Source organism: Dendrobates tinctorius, unplaced genomic scaffold (assembly GCF_039654945.1).
Source record: "Dendrobates tinctorius isolate UK_male_01 unplaced genomic scaffold, ASM3965494v1 ptg000261l, whole genome shotgun sequence".
NCBI lineage: Eukaryota > Metazoa > Chordata > Amphibia > Anura > Dendrobatidae > Dendrobates > Dendrobates tinctorius.
In genome coordinates, this window is record NW_027361928.1 from 1,527,378 (window position 1) to 1,541,819 (window position 14,442).

The 14,442-nt window shown below is 62.5% G+C and overlaps 1 protein-coding gene across 5 annotated transcripts in view; it reads right to left on the bottom strand.

The window, feature by feature from the left end:
- Nucleotides 1-14,442, bottom strand: part of DAG1 (dystroglycan 1) — a 76,521-nt gene that overhangs the window by 22,735 nt on the left and 39,344 nt on the right. For 4 of the 5 annotated variants that reach the window (XM_073558910.1, XM_073558907.1, XM_073558908.1 and 1 more), the window contains exon 2: nt 6,606-6,934. In XM_073558910.1, the coding sequence (XP_073415011.1) occupies nt 6,606-6,869 (264 nt within the window). In that variant the 5' untranslated portion in view covers nt 6,870-6,934. Of the gene's footprint in view, nt 1-6,605; nt 6,935-11,408; nt 11,701-14,442 lie in introns of those variants that run through there. The other variant, XM_073558906.1, reaches the window with a different exon arrangement.

Consider the following 14,442-nt stretch of genomic DNA (forward strand, 5'->3'; position numbering starts at 1 on the left):
TTTTGGTGACCAGGAATCCGGTCTTTACTTAATTCCTAAAGTCTATAAAGTCTAAAACGAGCTCAAAATCTGGGAAAAGCGAAGAGTTCACTTCATGAAGGCAAGAAACAGAAGCCCAAGAAGTTCTTGTGACCGGGAGCAGATAAACATCCGGGAAAGTAACATCAGATTTCAGGAAAGGATTGTTCAAAAAGAGAATTATCCGGAAACGTGGCCGCAACAGCAGCGCACCCCTGGGGGTCCCACTGCCCTTATACAGGGGGCTGCAGCTTATGGCCAGATGGTCAGGGGTCTCTCAAGGTGAGAGATTTTATGTCCTGTAGGACTGGCTTACATGGTCTGCGGCATCTCTGATCTCTGTAGTTCTTTTATATTGGCCCTTAGTTATTTCAGGGAACATCTGAGAGACATAATTACAGGTGGAGGTTACAGAGCACAGGGGCGGAGGCCACGAGAAAGGCTCCGGAGGTTACAGAGCACGGAGGCGGAGGCCACGAGAAAGGCTCTGGAGGTTACAGTGCACGGAGGCGGAGGCCACGAGAAAGGCTCCGGAGGTTACAGTGCACGGAGGCCACGAGAAAGGCTCCGGAGGTTACAGTGCACGGGGGCGAAGGCCACGAGAAAGGCTCAGGAGGTTACAGAGCACGGTGGCAGAGGCCACGAGAAAGGCTCAGGAGGTTACAGAGCACGGGGGCGGAGGCCACGAGAAAGGCTCAGGAGGTTACAGTGCACGGGGGCGGAGGCCACGAGAAAGGCTCAGGAGGTTACAGTGCACGGGGGCGGAGGCCACGAGAAAGGCTCAGGAGGTTACAGTGCACGGAGGCGGAGGCCACGAGAAAGGCTCCGGAGGTCACAGAGGCCACGAGAAAGGCTCAGGAGGTCACAGAGGCCACGAGAAAGGCTCAGGAGGTTACAGAGCACGGGGGCGGAGGCCACGAGAAAGGCTCAGGAAGTTACAGAACACAGGGGCGGAGGCCACGAGAAAGGCTCAGGTTACAGAGCACGGGGGCGGAGGCCACGATAAAAGCTCAGGAGGTTACAGAGCACGGGGGCGGAGGCCACAGAGCAAGGGAGCGGAGGCCGCGAGAAAGGCTCAGGAGGTTACAGAGCACAAGAGCGGAGGCCGCGTGAAAGGCTCAGGAGGTTACAGAGCACGGGGGCGGAGGCCACGAGAAAGGCTCAGGAGGTTACAGTGCACGGGGGCGGAGGCCACGAGAAAGGCTCAGGAGGTTACAGTGCACGGGGGCGGAGGCCACGAGAAAGGCTCAGGAGGTTACAGTGCACGGGGGCGGAGGCCACGAGAAAGGCTCAGGAGGTCACAGAGGCCACGAGAAAGGCTCAGGAGGTCACAGAGGCCACGAGAAAGGCTCAGGAGGTTACAGAGCACGGGGGCGGAGGCCACGAGAAAGGCTCAGGAAGTTACAGAACACAGGGGCGGAGGCCACGAGAAAGGCTCAGGTTACAGAGCACGGGGGCGGAGGCCACGATAAAAGCTCAGGAGGTTACAGAGCACGGGGGCGGAGGCCACAGAGCAAGGGAGCGGAGGCCGCGAGAAAGGCTCAGGAGGTTACAGAGCACAAGAGCGGAGGCCGCGTGAAAGGCTCAAGAGGTTACAGAGAACGGGGTGGAGGCTGCGAGAAAGGCTCCGGAGGTTACAGAGCACGGGAGCGGAGGCCGCGAGAAAGGCTCAGGAGGTTACAGAGCACAAGAGCGGAGGCCGCGTGAAAGGCTCAAGAGGTTACAGAGAACGGGGTGGAGGCCGCGTGAAAGGCTCCGGAGGTTACAGAGCACGGGAGCGGAGGCCGCGAGAAAGGCTCAGGAGGTTACAGAGCACGGGAGCGGAGGCCGCGAGAAAGGCTCAGGAGGTCACATAGCACGGGGGGTGAGAGGCGTGAGAAAGGCTCACGAGGTTACAGAGCACGGGGGGTGAGAGAAAGGCTCCAGGAGGTTACAGAGCACGGGGGGCGGAGGCCACGAGAAAGGCTCAGAAGGTTAGAGAGCACGGGGGGGGGGGGGGAGGCGTGAGAAAGGCTCAGGAGGTTACAGAGCACGGGGGCGGAGGCCACGAGAAAGGCTCAGAAGGTTAGAGAGCACGGGGGCAGAGGTCACGAGAAAGGCTCCGGTGGTTACAGAGCACGGGGCGGAGGCTGCGAGAAAGGCTCAGGTTACAGAACACCGGGTGGGGGGGCGTGAGAAAGGCTCAGGAGGTAACAGAACACGGGGGGGGGAGGGGTGTGAGAAAGGCTCAGGAGGTTACAGAGCACGGGGGCGGAGGCCACAAGAAAGGCTCAGGAGGTTACAGAGCACGGGGCGGAGGCCACAAGAAAAGCTCAGGAGGTTACAGAGCATGGGGGCGGAGGCCACAGAGCATGGGGGCGGAAGTCGCGAGAAAGACTCAGGAGGTTACAGAGCACAAGAGTGGAAGCCGCGTGAAAGGCTCAAGAGGTTACCGAGCACGGGGTGGAGGCCGCGAGAAAGGCTCAGGAGGTTACAGAGCACGGGAGCGGAGGCCGCGAGAAAGGCTCAGGAGGTTACAGAGCACGGGGGGGGGGAGAGGCGTGAGAAAGGCTCAGAAGGTTACAGAGCACGGGGGGGTGAGAAAGGCTCAAGGAGGTTACAGAGCACGGGGGGGGTGAGAAAGGCTCAAGGAGGTTACAGAGCACGGGGGGGCGGAGGCCATGAGAAAGGCTCAGAAGGTTAGAGAGCACGGGGGCGGAGGCCACGAGAAAGGCTCAGAAGGTTAGAGAGCACGGGGCAGAGGCCGCGAGAAAGGCTCAGGAGGTTACAGAGCATGGGGGCGGAGGCCACGAGAAAGGCTCAGGAGGTTACAGAGCACGGGGGTGTGTGAGAAAGGCTCAAGGAGGTTACAGAGCACGGGAGGCGGAGGCCACGGGAAAGGCTCAGAAGGTTAGAGAGCACGGGGCAGAGGCCGCGAGAAAGGCTCAGAAGGTTACAGAGCACGGGGGCAGAGGCAACGAGAAAGGCTCAGAAGGTTACAGAACACGGGGGGGGGCGTGAGAAAGGCTCAGGAGGTTACAGAACACGGGGCGGAGGCCGCAAGAAAGGCTCAGGAGGTTACAGAGCATGGGGGGGGGCGTGAGAAAGGCTCAGGAGGTTACAGAGGACGGGGGAGCCGCAAGAAAGGCCCAGGCGACCCTCAGCAATGATATGAAATGTTCATCTCACCCGAGCTGCGCATTTCCAATAGTACCAATAGAGGGCACCGCTCCTCCACAGGTCACTGGCCACAACACACCCAAATGGTTTCACTGATAATCCGGCTTCATCAGGGGCACAGGATGTTCCCAAACTCCTATTCATGTAGGACCACCGCTCTTAGGTGGTCGGGATGAGACGCAGCGTGCCCGATTATAAATTCCAGCACTGGCTGACAGGAGAGTCGACAGCACAAGTACGAAGCTCCCTGCATGTCCATGACCTTTACCAGGGGGGTGGGGGAGGGGAACAGATGCCATAATCGGCTCCGTGTGAAATCCTTCACATTCCAGGACATAAGACAGATAATTACAGGTTTACAGAGCGGGAGCAGCTGAACGACCCCCACTGGTGTATGGCATCCACTGCGGTATCCCACCAGCCTGCAACTCACCAGCGTTGTGTACCGGGCCGTGCCCCCCCACACACACCGTGTGTACCGGGCCGTGCCCCCCCACACACACCGTGTGTACCGGGCCGTGCCCCCCCACACACACCGTGTGTACCGGGCCGTGCCCCCCCACACACACCGTGTGTACCGGGCCGTGCCCCCCCACACACACCGTGTGTACCGGGCCGTGCCCCCCCACACACACCGTGTGTACCGGGCCGTGCCCCCCCACACACACCGTGTGTACCGGGCCGTGCCCCCCCACACACACCGTGTGTACCGGGCCGTGCCCCCCCACACACACCGTGTGTACCGGGCCGTGCCCCCCCACACACACCGTGTGTACCGGGCCGTGCCCCCCCACACACACCGTGTGTACCGGGCCGTGCCCCCCCCCCACACACCGTGTGTACCGGGCCGTGCCCCCCCCCACACACCGTGTGTACCGGGCCGTGCCCCCCCCCACACACCGTGTGTACCGGGCCGTGCCCCCCCCCCACACCGTGTGTACCGGGCCGTGCCCCCCCCCCACACCGTGTGTACCGGGCCGTGCCCCCCCCCCACACCGTGTGTACCGGGCCGTGCCCCCCCCCACACCGTGTGTACCGGGCCGTGCCCCCCCCCCACACCGTGTGTACCGGGCCGTGCCCCCCCCCCACACCGTGTGTACCGGGCCGTGCCCCCCCCCCACACCGTGTGTACCGGGCCGTGCCCCCCCCCCACACCGTGTGTACCGGGCCGTGCCCCCCCCCACACCGTGTATACCGGGCCGTGCCCCCCCCCACACCGTGTGTACCGGGCCGTGCCCCCCCCCCACACCGTGTGTACCGGGCCGTGCCCCCCCCCACACCGTGTGTACCGGGCTGTGCCCCCTCCCACACCGTGTGTACCGGGCCGTGCCCCCTCCCTTCCTCAGCGGTTTGTACAGAGCCATGCCCCCCCACGGAATGTAACGACCCGTGCCTCCCTACAGCGGTGTGTACCGGGCCGTGCCCCCCCCAGCGGTGTGTACCGGACCTAGCCCTCCCCCTTACTTAGCAGGGTGTACTGGGCAGTCCCCTCCAGTTCTCCCCTTCCTCAGTGGTGTGTACTGGGCCGTCCTCTCCGGCTCTCCCCTTCCTCAGCGGTGTGGACCGGGTTGTGCCCTCCTTCTCCCCCCTTCCTCAGCGGTGTGTACCGGGCCGTGCCCTCCATCTCCCCCCTTCCTCAGCGGTGTGTACCGGGCCGTGCCCTCCATCTCCCCCCTTCCTCAGCGGTGTGTACCGGGCCGTGCCCTCCATCTCCCCCCTTCCTCAGCGATGTGTACAGGGCCGTGCCCTCCATCTCCCCCCTTCCTCAGCGGTGTGTACCGGGCCGTGCCCTCCATCTCCCCCCTTCCTCAGCGATGTGTACAGGGCCGTGCCCTCCATCTCCCCCCTTCCTCAGCGATGTGTACAGGGCCGTGCCCTCCATCTCCCCCCTTCCTCAGCGATGTGTACAGGGCCGTGCCCTCCATCTCCCCCTTCTTCAGTGGTGTGTATCAGGCCGTGCCCTCCATCTCCCCCTTCCTCAGTGGTGTGTATCAGGCCGTGCCCTCCATCTCCCCCCTTCCTCTGCGGTGTGTACCGGGCCGTGCCCTCCATCTCCCCCCTTCCTCAGCGGTGTGTACTGGGCCGTGCCCTCCATCTCCCCCCTTCCTCAGCGGTGTGTACTGGGCCGTGCCCTCCATCTCCCCCCTTCCTCAGCGGTGTGTACCGGGCCGTGCCCTCCATCTCCCCCCTTCCTCAGCGGTGTGTACCGGGCCGTGCCCTCCATCTCCCCCCTTCCTCAGCGGTGTGTACTGGGCCGTGCCCTCCATCTCCCCCTTCCTCAGCGGTGTGTACCGGGCCGTCCTCTCAGGCTCCCCCCTTCCTTAGTAGTGTGTACCGGGCCGTTCCCTCTGGCTCTCCCCTCCCTCAGCGGTGTGGACCGGGGCCATTATGTCCGGCTCCCCCTCCCTCAGCGGTGTGTACCGGGCCGTTCCCTCCGGCTCCCCCCTTCCTCAGCGGTGTGTACCGGGCCGTGCCCTCCGGCTCCCCCCTTCCTCAGCGGTGTGTACCGGGCCGTGCCCTCCAGCTCCCCCCTTCCTCAGTGGTGTGTACCGGCCGTGCCCTCCGGCTCCCCCCTTCCTCAGCGGTGTGTACCGGGCCGTGCCCTCCAGCTCCCCCCTTCCTCAGTGGTGTGTACCGGCCGTGCCCTCCGGCTCCCCCCTTCCTCAGCGGTGTGTACCGGGCCGTGCCCTCCGGCTACCCCCTTCTTCAGCGGTGTGTACCGGGCCGTTCCCTCCGGCTCTCCCCTTCCTCAGTGGTGTGGACCGGGGCCATTGTGTCCGGCTCCCCCTCCCTCAGCGGTGTGTACCGGGCCGTGCCCTCCGGCTACCCCCTTCCTCAGCGGTGTGTACCGGGCCGTTCCCTCCGGCTCCCCCCTTCCTCAGCGGTGTGTACCGGGCCGTGCCCTCCAGCTCCCCCCTTCCTCAGCGGTGTGTACTGGCCGTGCCCTCCGGCTCCCCCCTTCCTCAGTGGTGTGTACCGGCCGTGCCCTCCGGCTCCCCCCTTCCTCAGCGGTGTGTACCGGGCCGTGCCCTCCAGCTCCCCCCTTCCTCAGCGGTGTGTACTGGCCGTGCCCTCCGGCTACCCCCTTCCTCAGCGGTGTGTACCGGGCCGTGCCCTCCGGCTACCCCCTTCCTCAGTGGTGTGTACTGGCCGTGCCCTCCGGCTACCCCCTTCCTCAGCGGTGTGTACCGGGCCGTGCCCTCCGGCTACCCCCTTCCTCAGCGGTGTGTACCGGGCCGTTCCCTCCGGCTCTCCCCTTCCTCAGTGGTGTGGACCGGGGCCATTGTGTCCGGCTCCCCCTCCCTCAGCGGTGTGTACCGGGCCGTGCCCTCCGGCTGCCCCCTCCAACATTAGGTCTCTCTCGGAGCACACCACTGCGGTGGGTGAGCTGTTTACAGATCGGTGGTTTCTGCCCCCACATCTCTCACCTGGATGGACTCTTCCTCGGCCGGCAGCAGATGGGTGGGCACGGTTACCCTGAACGCTCGGCCCACCATGGTGGAGCTGTCAGGGATTCTGCTCATTGGCACCACTGTCTCTTTAACATCTGGGAAAAGGGAATGCATGGAGGCCTCGAGCCGAGGGTCCCAGTCGTGGCCCTGTCCCACAGCATCATTCGGCCAGTCCGCCCACGCTGAGGAGGCCAAGACCAGCACCAGGAGGGTCCGGGGGGCATTCATCTCGGTCGTCATCCTCACGGTGGTGTTTGGCAGGATATGGGGGGTCTCACTGGACACTATCCCTTCATTGCCAACATCTAAGGAAAAAAATTAAGATGTGGTCAGTGCCGCCAAGCTCACCATACTTGACACTGCAGGCACAGAGCAGGACCACATTCCAGGTTGTGAGCCCCCCACCCCTGTCCTCCGCTCCCGGGTGTAAATCTGGGGTCCCCATTACCAGACATCACAGGGGTCTCGTCAGTCTCCCGCACCAATACTGCCGGAGGGGGTCATCAGCCGCTGCGGTCAGAGCACGGGGGGGCCGCGGTGCCAGCCTGCAGGAGACGAGGGGGCGGCAGTGCCAGGAATAGCCGCGGCAGGAGAGTATTTATACCCCGCGGCACACAGCGGCATTAGGTTACCAGGACTCCTCCAGTCACAGTCAGAGCTGCGGAGACGAGTCATGTGACTGCTATACCCCCACAGAGCATCTGGGGGGATGGACACAGCTCTGGGCGCGAGCGGAGCAGACCTCATCACACAGCTGAGGTGCTGGTACACTGTATGAGCAGCAGACCTGGGCTGTCTGCACCAGCCCACTGTACCGAACTCCGAGACCCCTCAACAGCACGGAAACGAGGGTCCCCAGTGCTCGCCGGAGGGATTGCACAGGACGCAGGGGAGGAGGGAGGTGACCGGGCCGAAAACGGGTCTTCCAGTATACAACACTATCCACCCATCAAGATGTAATCCCACTGCTGCAGAGCCCACACACAAGAGTCCAGGAGGTGGGGCGTAGCACATTCTATATAATGAGGGTCCAGGAGGCGGGGTACAATACATATTCTATAGACAGGAGTCCAGGCGTAACCATGCATATTATATAACCTGAGGAGTCAAGGAGGCGGGGCGTAACATGCATATTCTATAACCAGAAGTCCAGGAGGCGGAGTGTAACACATTCTATAATAAAGAGGAGGGTCCAGGAATAACCACGTATATTATATACACAGGTGAGAGTCCAGGAGGCGAGATATCATCCGCGCACACCCGGCACTATTACCTCAGTCCTCCACACACACACACCCGGCACTACTGCCCCCGTCCTCCACACAGACACACACCGGACACTACTGCCCCCGTCCTCCACACACACACACTGCGGACACTACTGCCCCCGTCCTCCACACACACAGCGGACACTACTGCCCTCGTCCTCCACACACACACACACAGCGGACACTACTGCCCCCGTCCTCCACACACACACAGCGGACACTACTGCCCCCGTCCTCCACACACACACAGCGGACACTACTGCCCCCGTCCTCCACACACACACACACCCGGCACTACTGCCCCCGTCCTCCACACAGACACACACCGGACACTACTGCCCCCGTCCTCCACACACACACAGCGGACACTACTGCCCCCGTCCTCCACACACACACAGCGGACACTACTGCCCCCGTCCTCCACACACACACAGCGGACACTACTGCCCCCGTCCTCCACACACACACACACCCGGCACTACTGCCCCCGTCCTCCACACAGACACACACCGGACACTACTGCCCCCGTCCTCCACACACACACAGCGGACACTACTGCCCCCGTCCTCCACACACACACAGCGGACACTACTGCCCCCGTCCTCCACACACACACACACCCGGCACTACTGCCCCCGTCCTCCACACAGACACACACCGGACACTACTGCCCCCGTCCTCCACACAGACACACACCGGACACTACTGCCCCCGTCCTCCACACACACACAGCGGACACTACTGCCCCCGTCCTCCACACACACACACACCCGGCACTACTGCCCCCGTCCTCCACACAGACACACACCGGACACTACTGCCCCCGTCCTCCACACACACACCCGGCACTACTGCCCCCGTCCTCCACACAGACACACACCGGACACTACTGCCCCCGTCCTCCACACACACACCCGGCACTACTGCCCCCGTCCTCCACACAGACACACACCGGACACTACTGCCCCCGTCCTCCACACACACACACAGCGGACACTACTGCCCCCGTCCTCCACACACACACACACCCGGCACTACTGCCCCCGTCCTCCACACAGACACACACCGGACACTACTGCCCCCGTCCTCCACACAGACACACACCGGACACTACTGCCCCCGTCCTCCACACACACACAGCGGACACTACTGCCCCCGTCCTCCACACACACACACACCCGGCACTACTGCCCCCGTCCTCCACACAGACACACACCGGACACTACTGCCCCCGTCCTCCACACACACACCCGGCACTACTGCCCCCGTCCTCCACACAGACACACACCGGACACTACTGCCCCCGTCCTCCACACACACACCCGGCACTACTGCCCCCGTCCTCCACACAGACACACACCGGACACTACTGCCCCCGTCCTCCACACACACACACTGCGGACACTACTGCCCCCGTCCTCCACACACACACACAGCGGACACTACTGCCCCCGTCCTCCACACACACACACACCCGGCACTACTGCCCCCGTCCTCCACACACACACACACCCGGCACTACTGCCCCCGTCCTCCACACACACACACACCGGACACTACTGCCCCCGTCCTCCACACACACACAGCGGACACTACTGCCCCCGTCCTCCACACACACACACACACAACGGACACTACTGCCCCCGTCCTCCACACACAGCGGACACTACTGCCCCCGTCCTCCACACACAGCGGACACTACTGCCCCCGTCCTCCACACACAGCGGACACTACTGCCCCCGTCCTCCACACACAGCGGACACTACTGCCCCCGTCCTCCACACACAGCGGACACTACTGCCCCCGTCCTCCACACACACACAGCGGACACTACTGCCCCCGTCCTCCACACACACACACACCCGGCACTACTGCCCCCGTCCTCCACACACACACACACCCGGCACTACTGCCCCCGTCCTCCACACAGACACACACCGGACACTACTGCCCCCGTCCTCCACACAGACACACACCGGACACTACTGCCCCCGTCCTCCACACAGACACACACCGGACACTACTGCCCCCGTCCTCCACACACACACAGCGGACACTACTGCCCCCGTCCTCCACACACACACACACCGGACACTACTGCCCCCGTCCTCCACACACACACAGCGGACACTACTGCCCCCGTCCTCCACACACACACACACACACACACCGGACACTACTGCCCCCGTCCTCCACACACAGCGGACACTACTGCCCCCGTCCTCCACACACACACACACACACACACACACACACACCGGACACTACTGCCCCCGTCCTCCACACACAGCGGACACTACTGCCCCCGTCCTCCACACACACACACACACACACACAGCGGACACTACTGCCCCCGTCCTCCACACACACAGCGGACACTACTGCCCCCGTCCTCCACACACACACACACACACACACACAGCGGACACTACTGCCCCCGTCCTCCACACACACAGCGGACACTACTGCCCCCGTCCTCCACACACACACACAGCGGACACTACTGCCCCCGTCCTCCACACACACACACACACACACACACACAGCGGACACTACTGCCCCCGTCCTCCACACACACACACACTGGACACTACTGCCCCCGTCCTCCACACACAGCGGACACTACTGCCCCCGTCCTCCACACACAGCGGACACTACTGCCCCCGTCCTCCACACACACACACACAGCGGACACTACTGCCCCCGTCCTCCACACACACACAGCGGACACTACTGCCCCCGTCCTCCACACACACACACACACACACACACCGGACACTACTGCCCCCGTCCTCCACACACAGCGGACACTACTGCCCCCGTCCTCCACACACACACACACACACACACACACACACACAGCGGACACTACTGCCCCCGTCCTCCACACACAGCGGACACTACTGCCCCCGTCCTCCACACACACAGCGGACACTACTGCCCCCGTCCTCCACACACACAGCGGACACTACTGCCCCCGTCCTCCACACACACAGCGGACACTACTGCCCCCGTCCTCCACACACACACAGCGGACACTACTGCCCCCGTCCTCCACACACACACAGCGGACACTACTGCCCCCGTCCTCCACACACACACAGCGGACACTACTGCCCCCGTCCTCCACACACACACAGCGGACACTACTGCCCCCGTCCTCCACACACACACACCGGACACTACTGCCCCCGTCCTCCACACACAGCGGACACTACTGCCCCCGTCCTCCACACACACACACACACACACACAGCGGACACTACTGCCCCCGTCCTCCACACACACAGCGGACACTACTGCCCCCGTCCTCCACACAGACACACACCGGACACTACTGCCCCCGTCCTCCACACACACAGCGGACACTACTGCCCCCGTCCTCCACACACACACCGGACACTACTGCCCCCGTCCTCCACACACACAGCGGACACTACTGCCCCCGTCCTCCACACACACAGCGGACACTACTGCCCCCGTCCTCCACACTCTGCCGTGTCGCACGCACCGGTCGGTCTCCGTTCCGTGTCCCGGGGTGAGGCCTCTCGGCCGCCGCTGTGACACAGGCCTCCTCCGCCGCCGAAGTCGTAGCGTCCACCCCTATTCTGAATCCGCTCGTCCAGTCCTCCCCTGTCGGTTTGGTTCGCTCCGCCCAGTAGTTTCTGACCCCTCACGGCTACATAAGCCACCAATTAAGAGTGAAGGAGGGGCAGGTGGTGGGCGTGTCATAAAGAAGCGTCATCACCGGGTCCTAAAGACCGACAGACAGCACTACAGCGACGGCAGAAGACTGATCCCCCCGCGTATAACAGCGGAACCCCCTATACAACACCCACCAGCCCTATATACCGCCTCCCACCCCTATATACCGCCTCCCACCCCTATATAACACCCACCAGCCCTATATACCGCCTCCCACCCCTATATACCGCCTCCCACCCCTATATAACACCCACCACCCCTATATACCGCCTCCCACCCCTATATAACACCCACCACCCCTATATACCGCCTCCCACCCCTATATAACACCCACCAGCCCTATATACCGCCTCCCACCCCTATATACCGCCTCCCACCCCTATATACCGCCTCCCACCCCTATATACCGCCTCCCACCCCTATATAACACCCATCAGCCTCTTGTCATCTGCACCTCAAAAACATTTCTAGAATTCGACCTTTTCTTACTTTTGACTCTGCAAAAACTCTTACTGTTTCTCTTATTCATTCTCGTCTCGACTATTGTAACTCTCTTCTAATCGGTCTCCCTCTTACCAAACTCTCCCGTCTCCAATCTGTCTTGAATGCTGCAGCCAGGATCATATTCCTCACCAATCGTTACACCGATGCCTCTACCTTGTGCCAGTCATTACACTGGTTACCCATCCACTCCAGAATTCAGTATAAACTTATTACCCTCACCCACAAAGCACTCCATGGCTCAGCACCACCCTACATCTCCTCCTCATCTCTACCACCTACCCGTCCTCTCCACAGTGCGGCACCCCCCTACATCTCATCTCTACCACCTACCCGTCCTCTCCACAGTGCGGCACCCCCCTACATCTCATCTCTACCACCTACCCGTCCTCTCCACAGTGCGGCACCCCCCTACATCTCATCTCTACCACCTATCCGTTCTCTCCACAGTGCGGCACCCCCCTACATCTCCTCCTCATCTCCACCACCTACCCGTCCTCTCCACAGTGCGGCCCCCCCTACATCTCCTCCTCATCTCCACCACCTACCCGTCCTCTCCACAGTGCGGTACCCCCCTACATCTCATCTCTACCACCTACCCGTCCTCTCCACAGTGCGGCACCCCCCTACATCTCATCTCTACCACCTACCCGTCCTCTCCACAGTGCGGCACCCCCCTACATCTCCTCCTCATCTCTACCACCTACCCGTCCTCTCCACAGTGCGGCACCCCCCTACATCTCCTCATCTCTACCACCTACCCGTCCTCTCCACAGTGCGGCACCACCCTACATCTCCTCATCTCTACCACCTACCCGTCCTCTCCACAGTGCGGCACCACCCTACATCTCCTCATCTCTACCACCTACCCGTCCTCTCCACAGTGCGGCACCACCCTACATCTCCTCATCTCTACCACCTACCCGTCCTCTCCACAGTGCGGCACCCCCCTACATCTCCTCCTCATCTCTACCACCTACCCGTCCTCTCCACAGTGCGGCACCCCCCTACATCTCCTCCTCATCTCCACCACCTACCCGTCCTCTCCACAGTGCGGCACCCCCCTACATCTCCTCATCTCTACCACCTACCCGTCCTCTCCACAGTGCGGCCCTACATCTCCTCCTCATCTCTACCACCTACCCGTCCTCTCCACAGTGCGGCACCCCCCTACATCTCCTCCTCATCTCCACCACCTACCCGTCCTCTCCACAGTGCGGCACCCCCCTACATCTCCTCATCTCTACCACCTACCCGTCCTCTCCACAGTGCGGCACCCCCCTACATCTCCTCCTCATCTCTACCACCTACCCGTCCTCTCCACAGTGCGGCCCCCCTACATCTCATCTGTACCACCTACCCGTCCTCTCCACGGAGCGGCACCCCCCTACATCTCCTCCTCATCTCTACCACCTACCCGTCCTCTCCACAGTGCGGCACCCCCCTACATCTCCTCCTCATCTCCACCACCTACCCGTCCTCTCCACAGTGCGGCACCCCCCTACATCTCCTCATCTCTACCACCTACCCGTCCTCTCCACAGTGCGGCACCCCCCTACATCTCCTCCTCATCTCTACCACCTACCCGTCCTATCCACAGTGCGGCCCCCCTACATCTCCTCCTCATCTCTACCACCTACCCGTCCTCTCCACAGTGCGGCCCCCCTACATCTCATCTCTACCACCTACCCGTCCTCTCCACGGAGCGGCACCCCCCTACATCTCCTCCTCATCTCTACCACCTACCCGTCCTCTCCACGGTGCGGCACCCTCCTACATCTCCTCATCTCTACCACCTACCTGTCCTCGGAGCGGCGCCCCCCTACATCTCCTCATCTCTACCACCTACCCGTCCTCTCCACAGTGCGGCACCCCCCTACATCTCCACCTCATCTCTACCACCTACCCGTCCTATCCACAGTGCGGCCCCCCTACATCTCCTCCTCATCTCTACCACCTACCCGTCCTCTCCACAGTGCGGCCCCCCTACATCTCATCTCTACCACCTACCCGTCCTCTCCACGGAGCGGCACCCCCCTACATCTCCTCCTCATCTCTACCACCTACCCGTCCTCTCCACAGTGCGGCACCCTCCTACATCTCCTCCTCATCTCTACCACCTACCCGTCCTCTCCACAGTGCGGCACCCCCCTACATCTCCTCATCTCTACCACCTACCCGTCCTCTCCACAGTGCGGCACCCCCCTACATCTCCTCCTCATCTCTACCACCTACCCGTCCTATCCACAGTGCGGCCCCCCTACATCTCCTCCTCATCTCTACCACCTACCCGTCCTCTCCACAGTGCGGCCCCCCTACATCTCATCTCTACCACCTAC